The following is a 17,042-nucleotide window of genomic DNA, read 5'->3' on the forward strand; positions in this document are numbered from 1 at the left end:
CGTTATCTGTTAACTTTCCAATTTTCTTTCCTCTTTCTTTTCTCTTATCTTCCTTTCCTCTATTCCCCTTCCCGAAGGAGTAGACAGGCGTTGTGCCCCTCGAGGCGGCAGTTGCCAGCTTGCTCCCTCCCTATTTCCTCTGTGCATATAAAGAAATAATAATAATAATAATAGTAGTGGTAGTAGTAGCAGCAGTATAGTAGTTCTCGTTACGGTTATATGAACTAAGTCTGCTCCCTAACGGTACTTTGACAGTAGCTTTGTCAGCGATTACAACTTGCGTTTCGATCGGAGGGACTAATGCTAGCGTCACTGAAATGCGCACAAGTACGGCAGTCTAGCAATAAAGAGTGTCATTAATGCGAAGCTCTGAATTTCTATTCTACTCAAGCCACTATAGCCATCGCCGGCATCGTAGAAATCCTCTACAGAGACTCGCAGCCGAGAACCCTAACAGGCGTGCTTCAATTGCCGGCGTTTTGGTGCCAGAGACCGTGGCGACGACGCTGTTCTCGTGACTTTCATCGGAAGCTTTCCCAAAAAGACCCTTCGATATTTGCAAGCAAGTTGAAGCAACCGAAGCATCCAGAAGGCCTCAGCTAATTGCCAATTCCCAAAAGGGCCAGACGATGTCCTTTGTTCAACGCGCCATGCGGCACTTATTTGTAGAGGTGCCGTTTCCTTTGGAGCGTCTCATCGCTGGGACAATGCGTCTTCTCTTCCATGTTCCTGCTGAGGGCGACTCGCGTTCTGTTGCGCGTACCTTCCCCCTCGAAGGCAAACATGTTCGCCGACGGTTTAAGTGTTTTGCTATGACATAACAGGTAACTATGTGAGATACCCGTATTCGCTCACCTTTGAGCACTCTTTAATTCAATAGCCATATATGCTCTAATACATCGCGTGAAATAAAAATAAACCCTTTGTTGTTGCTTCTGTCTCACATCTATGAACTAATTGAAACGCAATATACAAAAATACCCTAACGAGCGCCGCATAACGGTAAACCATATGTCGTGGGGTTTAATTCAGTTGAGGTCAACCACTTTTTTTTTTCAGATCTTTGATACTAGTCACGTGAAACACCTGTTATAACACAAAGCTACCGGCAGCATAGCCGCTCAATCGACGCAGCCGTCCTGCTCAGCGTAAAATAAAAATATGGGGTGAATGCCCGACACGTGTGACAGAACAACTGCAACGTCTCCAAGGCGCCAAGCGCAGCTATATTATACCCACTCGTTTACGTGCGGAACATGAAAAATATTGGGGGACGCTTAAGCTTCGCCTTCAAGAGTTGAACGCGATAGCGATATCCGGCCCCATCCTCATCGTGCTCTGTTTCGCTTGTCATGACGTTCAGTCGCCCGGTCTCACACACACACTCGACATACCTATAGTAAAGGTAAAGGTTTCCGCCCTCTTCAACAGCACTTTTATGGCAACAGTGTACCCACTACGTGTGTGTAAGAGAATGCGCGCACTAATGTGTGTGCCCTTTGTAATGGGTGGCATGCTTTAAACCAGCAGCAATTACGCCCGCGATACTTTTTCGAAGTTGTCATGTACCCACTACGTTTTCGTAAGGGAATACGCGCAGTAATGTGTGTGCCTCTTGTAATGGGTGGCGGGCTTTAAACCACCAACTCGTTATGCAGTTCGCATGGTGTGACGCCCGATGGCAATATACGCTTGTACCCCGTTTTACTGCGATATTACATCTCGCACTGTGACACCTGTACACAGGACGCGTATGTCTGTGAAGCATTAAAGTTAATTTCAGTGCAATTCCAAGCAAGGGAGTGGCTCTGTGGTAGAACACCTGCTTGCCATGCAGACGGCCTGGGTTCACTCGAACCTAAGATTTTTTTATTATTTCTTTTATACAAGATGATTTTTCGCTCACAACCAACGACGCCGACACCGACACCGGAATTTCCGCGGAACGAGCTCTTTAACGCTATCGCGTTAAAACAGCGAAAACGGTGGTTGCCGGACTGAAGAAAAGTGGTCAAAGTGGCCTATGCTCCTGTATACTGAATGATTGGCGAGGAATTGAAGCATCAGATTGGAACAGCTGATTGCTGTAATGAGTAATGTAATGAATTTCTTCAATCGAGTAATTTGAAGAAAATTACTTATCATTTTCTCAATTACTATGGCTAAAAGTTAGCCCGTCCGTTTCTGTTATGGCACAAGAAATCGACCAAACAAGGAACGAAAAAGAACAAAGACAAGTTAATCGGAGTGTGGGAACAAAGGTCTCTGAGATTTCAGTGTGCATGTGCTGTATGTACTACCCATTAGTGCACGACTGATCTAGCCCAGTTTGTTAAATTTGAAAAGTATAATAGTAACGTAATGTCATTACTTGCGGCCAGCTGTAATTTGTAATGTAATTTATTTACATTCTTAAAAATAGAAAAGTAACTAATAACGTAACTTAATTACTTTTTAGGAGTAATTATGCAATCTCTCGCTCAAACTGAACACCGGGTTACCGAAACACAGGCAAAGAAAGCCACCGAGTTCATTCAAAACATGAAAACTGCGCTCGTCGTTAAGCCTGTGACAGCGGCTGACGCACAAAGTGGCTATGGCAATGACGTCATAGACTCGTTGGCACCAGCTGTTTCCCGCACTGCAGTTTCCGGCATCGCAGTCGGCAGAGCCCGAATGACAACTGCAGCAACTTCCGCTGCACTCTTTCACGCCTGTTGTGGACATGCAGCTGCAGCTTTTCGGGGCGTTATGTTTGCTGCGCGACTGCACCACTCTAAACCGAGCGCAATGCCCCCTACCCTCGAACGCATTCTGTATACCGCCAGGTCCTCTGCTTGAGCTCTGCCTTGTCTTGTCCGGAAATTAAGATTCTCGCATAAGCGACAGAAGTGCGAGGCTCAATTCACGAAGCTCATTCTTCGTAACAGCTGTTTGGCTGTTACGAAGGAACACCCTCTAGATAACTGATTTTACTTCTCATAAGCGAAATATACGGACGGTGCACTTACTGATACTAAATCATCTCGCTGCCTTTCGGAAACCCCTGCTATCATTCGGGGAGATTTCTCTGTGTTACGATAAACAATACAATTGTTATCAAAATACGGCGCGCAATCAAATTCATGACAGTGAATTGCCAAGTATCCATTTGCACGTTTCGGCAGCGATTATCATGATAGGAGATATTGATCGATAGTAGATTGATAGTAGCAAGCAAGGAAGAAAACAAAAAGGGGCGGAAGGCAGGGAGGTTCACCAGAAAAGCGTCCGGTTAGCGACCCTACCCTGGGGGAGTGGGAAATGGGTAGTAGAAGCCCCAGAAATGCAACGAGATGATTTAGTATGTGTGAGCACACCTTCTATTTCGCTTACGTGAAAGGAAATTAGTTATTGTGAAATTCGCTAGATAGCAGGGGACGTGAAGAATACTCACGAAGGTAATTTCAAACAGAATAAGAGACACACTTGACTTTAATCAACCCAGAGAGCAAGCGCTAGCGAGAGGAAGGGGTACTCTACGATGGATCGACTTCATGCGATCGATCAAATAAATGAGAAATCTGCTGAATACAACAAACACCTTTACATGGCTCGCATAGACTACGAATTTCGGTTCCGCAGATATACAAGCAGTTTTGGAGGCAGTGCGTCGTCAAGGAGTACTTGAAACATACGTGAATACCGGATCTCACACCTATATCCTACTTCTCCTTAAAAAAAGCAGAAAAATCCCTATCGAAAAAAGGGGGTCAGGCAAGGGGATACGATCGCTCCGTTGTTATTCACTGCATGTTAAGAAGAGGTACATTAACGACTAGATTAAGAAGAAATAGTAAAAAGATTAACGGAAATTATTTCAGCAACTGGCATGGTGCTCTTCAGCAATTATGGCGACTAGTTGCAAAAAATAATTGAAGGTCTAAACCGAGAAGTCGTTAGAGTTAAGGGTGAATATGCACAAGACAAACATAATGCTCGATAGCTTGGCGAAATAAAAAGAATTCGCGATTAGCAACCAGCCCCTAGAAACTGAACAAAAATATGTATATCTAGGTCGATTACTGGCAGGGGAGCCTATACTCAAGAAGAGGAAATTCACCGAGCAATAAGGATGCGCTGGACGGTAGGTGTTCTCATGACCGCCAATTTACCGCTGTCGCTAAACTGGAAAGCGTACAATCATTGCATTTTGTCAGTATTAACATGCGGGGCTTAAATTTGTAGAAAAATAAACTCGCGAAGAGGTTAAGAACTAGAAAGCGGGCGATGGAACAAAAAATGATATGCGTAACGTTACGAGATAGACAGTCAATAGAGTGGGTTAGAGAACGGACGGGGTAGCCGTCATCCTAGTTGGCGTTAGGAGAAAAAGATGGATACGTGCAGGTCACGTAATGAGCACAGATAAAAATGGGATAAAACAATAGTCAGAGCGACGGAATGGGTACCAAGAGACGTGGTCGAGGTCGGCAGAGGATGGAATTTAAAAATTTGCAGGCATAACATAGAATAGGCTGACAACGATGATGAGCAAGATAGAAAAGGTCGAGTAGTGATACCGGCTTGGCACGAGGCGCCCTTTCTTTTTAAATGTTCCTTCTTTCCTTCATGTTATCTATGTGTGCAAACGCTTTCTGCAATAACTTTTCGATTGAAATAATCGCTCAACTCGCAATGTCCACTGCCTAGAGCTGTGACTTTAGGCTAGCTGTCGCTCTGCTGAGCCCACCACCCCCGCGCTGAGCAGCATACACTGGAGATTGCACGGCGGTTTCAGGAGGAGAACGTCCCATTGTGGTAATTTCACCCAGACAAGAGGGAGCAGCCTGAAGTTGTCGTCCCTTATACACTTCGTAATCTCAAAAGCAACATTCCCTCCAGCATGATGGGCTTCAGTAACACTGAAACATGTGGCTGAGGATGTACAGTACGGTCCATTGTTAAAGGGAACACTCCAATGAGCACCTTTCATTTTGCTGGCCCTCCAACAGCAAGTGGACAGGGAAACATTGTTCATGCACTGCACGAGTCTGTCAAAAAGAGGCAGAACTGTCAACCACCAGTAGTTTTATGCAAATCTAAGCCACTATGTTTTTGCAAGGGAGCGAAATCCAAACATGCCCTGCACGCAAGTGTTCCCTTTAACAGTGGACCCGTTTGTACTCAAGGATTCAAACTAGACATCAACTTTTTTAGTATAGCGACTGGTATTCGCAATTGCTCGAGATAACCACGTCATACCCCGACGAATGTAGCCTCTAAAGGTAGTGCTGGCTCTGATCTACGCGTTCGAGTCGAAATTACGCCAGTATGACCCGAAATGAAGACAGTGGAGACGAAAGTATGTGCGTTACTTAGCCCTAAATTGTCTTGTTTGAATCCGTGAGTACTGTACGTAGGATAAAATCAGTGTCACCGATTTTGGCGCGGTACCGTGTCGCCGTGGGTTATTCTGTGATCAGCTCAGCAATGCCATCAATCGTGCGCTCCTTCATGTTTCGCGTTACGCGCAGTGGATTCATGTGACCATGTGACAACTCAGTAAGACTACGTCACTTATAGGCAATCGTAGCCTTTCGACAAGCTTACTGCATGCTTATAATAATAATAATAATAATAATAATAATAATAATAATAATAATAATAATAATAATAATAATAATAATAATAATAATAATAATAATAATAATAATAATATCTGGGGTTTAACGTCCCAAAACCAAGATATGATTATCAGAGACGCCGTAGTGAATGAAGGGCTCCGGAAATTTTGACCATTACTGCATGCTTGCCAGGTACGCATGTTTTTGTTTTGTTTGTTTGAAAATAAGCGCTCAGACGAAAAAAGCTACAGCTATTTTTAAATTCGTGTCATTGCGGAAGCAACCGCAGGGACAGCACAACTGCTCCAACGTCAAACACTTCAATGCATGTACCCGTCATTACCGATACGTACGGAAACGTAAACACGGTTCACTGCTCGCATGTTGAGAGGCCAGGCCGATAACCGGCCAACGTGACAAACAGTGCGCTTCTTCGAAATGGCCGTGCGACGCAGCAGTCCCACTTTGTTATGCAACAGGTGTCTGACACGGCACGGCCGGCTAAGCTGATTTCCCCGCTTCAAGAAAGGAATTGCTGCTGCTAAGCACGTTCAGAGATACCTTCGTACTCTCTCTCTCTCTCTCTCTCTCAGTTCTTCTACTCGTTTTAACAGCACAATATTACAACACTGCGAACTATCATTCTGATGCGTAACAACGAGTACGTGCACGAATTCCGGCTCTCACTATAAAGTGCGTCTCTGTGAAAGCATTCCTTCAGCGCAAAAGGCCATCGCTGTGCACTTGTCAAACGCCTATGCGTCACTACTCTACCATCTACCTATAGTGGCTACCTGTGCATGCGTACTCTAGGTAAAGCGCGCACGCGCTTTTCGACAAGTCGATTTTCTATGTGTGTAGTTGTGCAGGCATAGCGTCGGACTTATTCCCGAAAACAAGGTGATCGAGGTGGTTAAGTCTTTCGGGACCGTGTAAAAAAAGAGGCAATCCGGAAGGGTGTCAAACGTTTTTTTATTATTATTAAATCACGTCATAGCGCTATATCTCTGTTACGTACATCAAAATGAAGCTAATGAAATGGTCTTTCACACAGATTGAAATATTACACATAAAGATTATAAATAGTAGTAATAAAAAATGTCCTTTTGAGCACTTGCTGAAAGGACAACATAAAAAAGTTGGAATGAACATAGATACTTAAGCAAAAATACTACATTAAAATAAAACTGGAATATATACAAAACATGGCTCATTACCTCTTTTCTTAATGTGAAAAGTTTGGTACACATATCTACAACACTTTTTTGGTGTGCCTCAAAACAAGTGCAATGCTCATGCCCAATGGCGCTTGTGCCACTCGACGAGACCGTTCCGCGCAGTAGTAAAACACAAATGCACTTTACAGGTACTGCAAAAAACATTTGTTTTCAGCTCGGTTTTCTTTTGCTCATAATGCAGCTTGCAATTCTTGCGCCTGTCTACACTTTCTGGCTTGTGGAGCGCGTGACTCGCGGATGGGGGTGGAGCTTTGCGTCGTCAAGATTGAGAAGCTAATAAATGAGCTCTTCTCTAAAAGCTTGTCGAGACTCTGTCAAACATAAATAAAACAATGTAAACAAATAGCAAGCCTCTTTGGCTACTCGCGAGAAAAGCGAATGTGAAACTACGCTCACCTATGAGTACTAGCTGAAGTCCCAGGTCGGTCCTCGTCCGAATCGCTCTTCGAAATAAAATCCGAGCTGTCAAAGTTATCTCTGGACTCTTTGCTGCTCGACTGATAATCTGCAGTCGAAGCAGCGGAATAACGTGATTCACGTCGGTTTCTTTGGGCGGCCTGACGCGAGCCCGACGCCATGGTCTGCTACGTTCGCTGCCACTGCTACACTCATATCTATTTCTCATGTATCGCCGCTTTCCGGAAAAACGTCAAACTATGCCGAAACCGAAAGTCAAGTGGTAAAACTACACGCTAGATAGCAATACATGTAAAAAAGCGCGAAAATTTGAGCTTGGCAGCGCACGGAAAGCCGTCGACCATTATATATGATCGATGATCCAATGGGACGGTCCCGAAAGAGTTAAAATACCATAACTATTTACATATGGTAATCGCAAATCTAAAGTAACTGTCAGCATGGAAAAAAATGATAAAATAGCGCTTTTCAAATAACATTATATCACCTTTTCTTTCTCTCTTTTAATGGATATTTGCAATAAAGCATGTTCAGCATGTTCTATATCAAGGCCTGCGTTGTGCATCAATTCAACGTCAGCTCAAGGTATTTTTTTATCCCAGGAATTTGGTTTCCAAATCATTGCAAACGTAGTTCACTTATTGGGGCTGTTTTGAGACCTATATACCCCAACGACGACATTCGACTGTGCAGTCATAACAGTGTTTACATTACACAGTGAGCATGAAGCTCAATTAACACGCCCGGGTAGAGGACGCTGTGGAACGCAACACAGCGGCACTGTGTGTTCCGGAAGCCAGCCCCCCCACCTCCCCCTTCACCTCCCTAACGATCGAAAGAAAAATATGGAGGATGAAGCTGTTCAATCACAAAAGCTTAACACACGTATATATATATATATATATATATATATATATATATATATATATATATATATATATATATATATATATATATATATATTCCGTCCGTGCAGGACGGAAATGTAACACAGGAATGAATGTACAGGAAGATCAGAATCGGGAGAGGAGTGGTGACACAATGGGATAGTGAACTGCTCTCCGACATCGCACTCGATCGCGGCTCCTGACAAGTGCGCAAGCAAACACACATACATAAACGCACACAATACTGTGAGTTTGCTACGACACTACATAAAAGCGTGCTTTACGTTAACTGTGCATTGTGTTTCGTGAAGGACATGCATGCGAGCGAGGGCTAGACATGCGTAGCAAATTCGTTGGCCGCGCCAACTGTGCTACAGGTCTTCATATCAAACTTTGAGCGCAAATAGACGACGCAGGACGAAGGGAAACACACGGCGCAAGCGCTCACTCACAACTGAAACTTTACTAGACGAAAGAAAATACATACATACATACATACATACATACATACATACATACATACATACAAACATACATGCATGCATGCATACATACATACATACGTACATACATACATACATACATACATACATACATACATACATGCATACATACATACATACATACATACATACATACATACATACATACATACATACATACATACATGCATACGTACGTACGTACATACATACATACATACATACATACATACATACATACATACATACATACATACATGCATGCATACATACATACATACATACATACATGCATGCATACATACATACATACATACATACATACATACATACATGCATGCATGCATACATACATACATACATACATACATACATACATACATACATACATACATACATACATACATGCATACATACATACATACATACATACATACATACATACATACATACATACATACATACATACATACATACATACATACATACATACATGCATGCATACGTACGTACGTACATACATACATACATACATACATACATACATGCATGCATACATACATACATACATACATACATACATACATACATACATACATACATACATACATGCATGCATGCATACATACATACGTACATACATACATACATACATACATACATACATACATGCATGCATACATACATACATACATACATACATACATACATATAAAAATGCGATACCAAATAGCCCACCTAGCTATCATGTTTTCTGCTACAGGTCTTATTGAATTTGCTGTCCAGCGCATAGCGGGGAACTTCGAACGCCATTCTGGTTTTCTGCAATGGGATAGACTTCTCATGCTCGCACGCTTGCACGACGAAAAAGCCAAAGCGGAAACGGTGACGGACCTTGACCGTTAGAACTACAACTATTTTGATTATTACGTCATTCCAAATTGCATCAAAACAAAATGCGCAACAAAGAGAATTAAAGATGAACATTTCTAATAATAATACTAATAGTAATAATTGGGGTTTCACGTCCCAAAACCACGAGAGACGCCGTAGTGGGGCTCTCCGGAAATGGCGACCACCTGTTCTCTATCGTGCACCTAAATCAAGGCACACGGGTGCTCTTTGAATTTCGCCCCCATCGAAATGCGGCCACCGTAGCCGGGAATCGAACCCGCGCTATTGAGCTTAGAAAAAGATTAACATTTGGTAGTCTGGTTGGGAAATGATCTAAAAGTAAACGTGGTTAGACGCTAACCAAAGATTCATTTTAAAGAACCAGCGTTTCGGACGAATAAACTCAACTCTGACGCATTCTGTCATGCGCTTAGGTGAGTTTGTTCAGTCACCGTTCCCTGACATCTCAGCCTCGGCTCACGAAACGTGACTGCATGCTTGATGCACGTGTGTCCAGACGGCCTTAGGTGAGTCGCACAGCTCGTTACGAAGGTGTAAATCACACGTGGAAAACAAATACCTACCCATATTTGCGCAGTACGTATTCCTTTAAATACATTAGTGACTGATTGAATGAAAGCTGCTGCACTCGACAGGTGCAGTTGCTAATAAGTATGGCTAAGCTGTAAACAAGGCACCGCAGTGCCCGAGTTCAGAAGAGAAATCAATGCAATAAACGCCGTAGTGAATTTAGTACCTTCAGCTCGGTTGTGTACACGCGAACACAAGGCATAACGGCACGCAGCAGCAAGTCAGATGTTGTGTTTTGAGATAACAAGCGCTGGAGAAATAGCAGAAGACATACAAGAAAGCGGTGGGGCAGAGAGCGGGCTAACTTGCCCTATCTCTCACAATGGCGGCTCGCGTCACTTTTCTACCAGCAAAGCCCCTAATATAGAATGCAGGTCGCTTCTTCAGACGGGATTCACATAAAAAGACAGTTTTTGATACGCCGACAATATTCCCAGGCTCCTACAGGACATTGCCCGGAGCCTGCAGACGAGTAGCTTGGGATTCAAAAGGTGCGCGTACACAGTGCACATGGTGAACAGTCGTAACAGACAACTACGCGCAATAATCAGGGCTTTTTTCTTTTTTCGTGTATCCCCATGCGTGTGCCACACCCATTTTCAATTGACAAATAAATGTCGTCAGGGCTCATGAAATCTTCATGGGAAGCCGAGACATTAAAAGAAAGAAAACACGACACACACGAATGGACAGGCAGGCGCTAAGCTTCCAACCGTGTATCGAAATACTAAACCTGCGTCCAGTCTGTGCAGAGAGTGTTCTTTCTTGTCTGTTCTCAGTGAAATAAAAGCCGTAAAGCCACTTCATGATAATGGCATTATAGTGCCTATTTCGCTTCATCATCTGTTTTTTTTCATTGCCTACTAGCCCATAATTACTTGAAACTCACTGCAGCATGACTGTGTGTCCTTTATGAGACGCTTCACTCCATATAAAATCATAATGCGAATGAACAGACGTCCATGCGCCCTTGTAGCTCGGTTTCATATAATTATGAAGTAGCTGCACAACGCCGGCCGAAAATAGTCTGTGGGCTTTTTAACCAACTTGCGTGTCGCTTCTCATGTTTACACTCGTTCTGATGCAGTGTGCAAGGTCTGCTGTGTAATCCCACAGCGCTGGCTAACGCCGCTATTAAGTGTTACATTAGCTGCAGCAGAAAATATGACCGACCCAGCTACCAACTGATGTCCTCTGTACGGACAATAAACGTAAAACAAGGTGGGTTATCTAGAGCTGAATGTTAGTACTTCAGATCTACTTAATAAGCCAGGAACAAAAAAAAATGCCTTGAATGCACAGTGAGTGCTACGATGCGGCGCGTACAGTTAGATGGGCCTTTGCGACATGACTGTCTTCGAGTATCGATGCATTCCCGTCGTGAAACGCAGATGTTTGCCGAGAGGCGGCGCTCGTGGCGAGTTCCATGTCTACAGTTCCATGTCGTACAGTCGCGCTCAATATGACTTGCAACACGGGAGCGCGTGGCCTCACGAGTTTAATGAGTGCGCATTCCTTCCGCTAGCCCTTATTTGTACAACTGAACGCTCTTCTCTCACTGGAGGATGTCCCCAAATAAGAAAAAAAAAACATTTAGTTACAGAAATGAAGCAAGTCGAAGCCATGCGCAATCTTTGAACTCGTGAGGCCACGCGCTCCCTTGTTGCAAGTCATATTGAGCGCGACTGTACATTCGAAGTGGTCTTTTTGTAAGCACTCGCCTGCGCAGAGGTGTAGCAAGATAGCCATTAATGCTCGAACAGTCCCAACCATAGCGGTTTCTACAGCACACGTACAGCGGAGGTTTAGCTAACGAAAACTGCTATTGCTTGCCACTTCTCCCATGCGTCGGGTGTTGAAGGTTCAAGACAGAATTATCGGCAAACAACTGGCGAGGTATTTTTCCTCAGTAACGCACAACCTCATTTTATTCATCTACTAAATGGCTAACGGGACACGCAGTCTTGGCAGAAATGTAGCATCGCGCTCATTTATTGACTGCTTACGGAGTGATTTAGTAGGGTTCCCTTAATTATTGACGATTCCATTCATTTACACGACGTATAACAATTGTGGTCTCATTCCTGCTGTCCTAAGAGAGCGAGCGACATTAGAATCATTGCCACTTACAAAGTTGGCCGCTGTACTTACCTACTGCATACGGGTACGTCCGCGGTCGTCGTGGCACGGAGCCAAATAGCGCGCATTCCGTGTCGTGAGGACCACGGACACCCCCGCTCTTGATTGCGATTCCGTCCGCGCAGCGGGTGCCCTAGGCGTTTAAGGTTTCCTTAGAACCGTTATCGGGGTGACGTTAATTAACTGTACTTGTTGTACGTATGCCGAGTACCGTACGCATGCATTAAGGGCAGTCTCTGATCTTGAGCAGACTCGATGCAATCTCGACGCTTCCGTTTCGCGCAAAGAACGTCGACGTAGCGACGTGAGACGCATACAAATCGGGCCAGGCGAGATTTCTCACTACGATCGGTGTACTTCCTGCATTCGGATTTTTCAGCACGCTAACCGAACGGCGGCGGCCAAATGGTGTTGCTGTAACACTCGTCGCAATCAAATACTGATTTGCTTACACGAACGGATAAAACTACTAAGCTAAGCTATGGAGCGCTAATTCCAAGAAAAAATGGAGAGGAACATGACGTCCACATTCAGCATTAAGCACTATTTTCGGGAGTAGATCGTGGTGCCCGCTGATGTGGTATGTATACCTTTATAGCAAGCGGCCACGAATTCGCTCGAACTCATATTTGTTGCGCTGCCTCGTGTTGCTTCGTCTCCTTTTTTTGTTTTGTTTTTTTTTTAGTAATGCTGCAAGGACTATTCTACGAATAAAATCAGCGTATGTGACACACACAAACACGCGCGCGCGCGTGTGAACAAACCGAGCTGGAAAGTGAACGGTCAGCAGCGTAGCAAACGACGAAGATGGGGGAAAAAAAAGGAAGAGATTAATATGCAACGCATATCTTAAAATCTATATGCGAAGCGAAGATTTAGTGAAGTGCGTGATTGAAGCAATGCGACCACGGTGTGAGAATAATTTTTCTTACACCGTGAATGCGAGTGGTACGATTGCGCTTATTTTCACCCTATATAACGTGTGACCTCATGGAGTCCGTATGTGCATTCGCACAGCACCCGTGGCAAGTTTGTCATGCATCGTCTATGGTTATACCCACTCCATTCGCACTCTACAGGCAAAATGAGAACGTCAAACCAAGCTGACGCGCACTCGTCCGCGCAGCGATGTCACGAGGGCGAATGAGATGCTTGTCGAGCCAAGAATGGCGAGGAGAATGCAGCACGACGCATACATCTAAATACACTGCCGTATACCTGGACTAACTAGGCCGCTGATAGAGACGTTTCGGCCCTATATAGGCGAAAAGCTAAACGTCGTCGTGCACGGAGTCTTCTCTTTCTCCGGACCCACTAAACTGTGTATATATATATATATATATATATATATATATATATATATATATATATATATATATATATATATATATATATATATATATATATATATATATAGATAGATAGATAGATAGATAGATAGATAGATAGATAGATAGATAGATAGATAGATAGATAGATAGATAGATAGATAGATAGATAGATAGATAGATAGATAGATAGATAGATAGATACCGCAGACAGTTCGGCTTGTTTTTCAGCCTGTCGGAATTGTTTGAGGTAGTGAGCAAAAAATAGCGCCTCCGTGTGGAAGAAGACTGCTATTTTTCGATCAATAATCTAATCGAATAGTGTGATGGATGGATGGATGAAAAACTTTATTATGGTCCTTTAGGGAGATGTCTCGCAAAATTAATGCTAGCCTCTGCATGTAACCGAACTGCGAATGTGAAGTCGCCATATCTACCGCAGGCGATTTCACGTCCAAATAAAAAGTTAACATTTACACCGTTTAGCGAAAGGAAACCGCAGGCGATTCTTGGAACTACATGATAACTCAATGGTTCACACCTGCTCGAAGCTGCAACAGTGCTTCCTAATTATGACTTTTTTGTTTTGTTTTCTGTTTTGCAGTTCTTGAAGCAATACAAAGACGACGAACGTAAGTGATACGTTACTCGGCATTCCTTCATATCGTGTGAACATTTACAGAAGCTTGCAAGTCCCTGCAAGCAGTTGCTGTTGTTCTTAAGTCGCTGAAGGCACCTGGCGACACCATGAGTGTTCCCGCCAGTGAGACCTTTTTAAAGCAAGTGGCTTTAAAGCTCCATTTCGTTCTTGCCTCAAGAATACGATATAACCGATCGATATTACAATAATAGACCTCCAGACGTTTTTTGGGTAGATTGCCAGAAGATTTTATTCCAAGGCTTTATTCCAAGGAAACAAGCTGGCGCCGAAGAAGAGTGTGCCAAGCAATCAATGACTTTGATGGTTTTATATGGATGAGTAAGATTATGTCCGAATGAACGTGTTTTTTGATGAGAGATCAATTCTAAGTCCCCGTCAGACTGGGTTCAGGGCTGGCTGCTCAACCTGGAATTCCCAGATTGATTTAGAAAACTGCAATTAGCATGACGCCATAACCAATGTGCGGCTCTGGTGACTTTAGATGTCCTTAAAGAATACGATACTGTAGAACACTGTATTTTGATGCATGGTCGGATTCCCTCGGTTTCACGGGATACATAGTATCGTAGGTTCGCAAATTCCTGGTGTACAGAAAGTTTTATCGTTTTAAAGGTGGCGTTTCTTCTGCTTACACTCAAACGGGAGGAGTACCTCAAGGCTCATTTCTTTCCCCGGTGCTATTTAATGTAGTAATGATCACTATTCCCCGTCACCAAGGAATAGCCTACGCTTATGTGGACGATATCGCGCTTTTTTTTTTTTTTACAACTGCAGACAATATTCTACCCGTGTACGGACGGCTGCATGTTTACCAAAATACGTCGGAGAACTGGCTCAATAAGCATGATCTTTTTTTACTTAATCCAAGTAAATGTGCCCTCCTCCTTTTCTCGTTACAACAGCCAGTGCACATCTCATTGTGTTGTCATCTCGGAGACATACCGCATGTGCTATGTCTTACAGATATTCATGTAACAGCGTGAAAAAGTGGAAAGGACGACAGAGTGTAAAGGGCGCTCTTTACATACACTCTGTCTCTGTCGTGGTCCTTTCCATTTTTTTTCGCGCTGTTACATGAGTTACAATGAACGAAATAGCCTAGCAGGCAATCGCATTAGATACCACAGTTTATGATGCATGGCGACCACACATCGATTTCATAGCCGAAAAGGTGCACGTGCCATCGGCATTTTGCCTCAGCTAAGCAATCAGCGTATAGCTATGCGAAGAGAAATATTCGTAATGGTATATCGCAAGTCCGTTAGTCCTGTTTCAGAATTTGGCTGTAGACTTTTTTTCTAATGTTCCAGCAACTGTCACTCAAATGACAAATCTCGCTAGTTTCATGACGTAGATCTCCACGTCTGTAGAGGGCAGGTTGGCACCGCTGCTGCCACGTGAGGGCCTTCGGGCACATTCAAATTGCATGTTGCTGCCTTTCGCCCGGAGGACCTCCAGAAAATATGTTGAAAAAAAAAATAAAAACACCCTGATACTGATTCAATGTGACCTTAACAACGCTTTTGACGTAGTCGGTCACATGGTTAAACTTATGCACTTTGGCGTTGACTCTTCACTTCTCAATCTCTTCCACATGCAGCTATGTTTTTGATCGATCATGTTATGTTACCGTATATGAAGAAACGTCATTTTTGTACAAGGCAACTAGTGGGCTATCTCATGGGTCAGTAAGAGGTCCACTCTTCTTTTTAATTTTTGTTAACGATGCTTCTTGTGCCATTCCGAATTCTGTTGGGAGCTCGGTTTAACAGAGGCGAGAAGTGCGCATGTTGACGGCTAGACAGACGAGAGCGGAGTGGCGCTCATTCGCAAGTAAAAACAGGTCTTGCCGTGGTCGCTACACTTCTGTATGCCGACGACACCAAGCTTTCTAGGAAATTGATACTGTTCATGTCTGCTGCATTCTGCACTCAGATTTATGTTCTTTTTAATGGTGCAATAACAATAACCTCTGCTTGAATACCTTTAAGACCAAGGACATTACCTTCATTGGCAAAATATACAGCAACCATATCATTTTCATACTCTGTTAGTTCTGCGTCGTTATGTAAGCTTCGCCAGATCTCGGTGATAGCACCGTACTCTTTTCTGTTCACACTGAGCGCGTAATTATGGGGGGTCTTCATTACCTCGCCTATGTTTGCAGAATATCTAGAGAATTCGATTCTCCAGCACCTATATCCGCAATATGTCTTCCCCAACTCGAATATGGGTCTGGGATCTCGAATGACATTTTTAAATACTCCAGGGACACCACTGATCGGGTCCCGAAATAAATCCTAAGCATATACAATCACCGCTTCTCTGGAAACGACTCTGGATCTTGTTCGCTCCCCGTTCGATTATTTCCATTGTCATTATTTCCCTGCAGATCAAAAATCGCTGACCTGCTATTTCTTTTCAAGCATTTTCAGGGGTACAAAACCGCCCAGAACTGCTCAGTTGCATCGTTTTTCGAATTCCACGTAAGATAACCAGAGAGCATAGGCCTGATCGTGTATCTGCCTGCCTCTGTCAACACTCAACCGTCCACACAATACAGCATCCACAATGCTTATCTTCTTCATCTCTAAGCTTTCATAAGCCATAGTCGTTTTCTTTTCTCGAGCTCTGCACTCTTCGAAGATTTCAGCTCACCTTGTACTTTGTGGTATGTGAACATCCTCTACCGTCGTTGCCCTTCTCAATCTCCCGTGTTCCGTTCATGTATTATATGTCCTCTCGTTCTCACTATTATTTGTTCTTACATTTTCTTTCGTTTTTGTTCGTATTTTCTCC

General features: G+C 43.5%; 1 protein-coding gene across 1 annotated transcript in view; it reads left to right on the forward strand.

The window, feature by feature from the left end:
- The window catches only part of LOC119379359 (coagulation factor IX-like), a 91,929-nt gene that overhangs the window by 18,161 nt on the left and 56,726 nt on the right, over positions 1-17,042 (forward strand). The window contains exon 2 of the mRNA XM_037648667.2: positions 14,187-14,214. Coding sequence (XP_037504595.1) covers positions 14,187-14,214 — 28 coding nt within the window. The remainder of the gene's footprint in view (positions 1-14,186; positions 14,215-17,042) is intronic.

This window comes from Rhipicephalus sanguineus, chromosome 1, assembly GCF_013339695.2.
Source record: "Rhipicephalus sanguineus isolate Rsan-2018 chromosome 1, BIME_Rsan_1.4, whole genome shotgun sequence".
Taxonomy (NCBI): domain Eukaryota; kingdom Metazoa; phylum Arthropoda; class Arachnida; order Ixodida; family Ixodidae; genus Rhipicephalus; species Rhipicephalus sanguineus.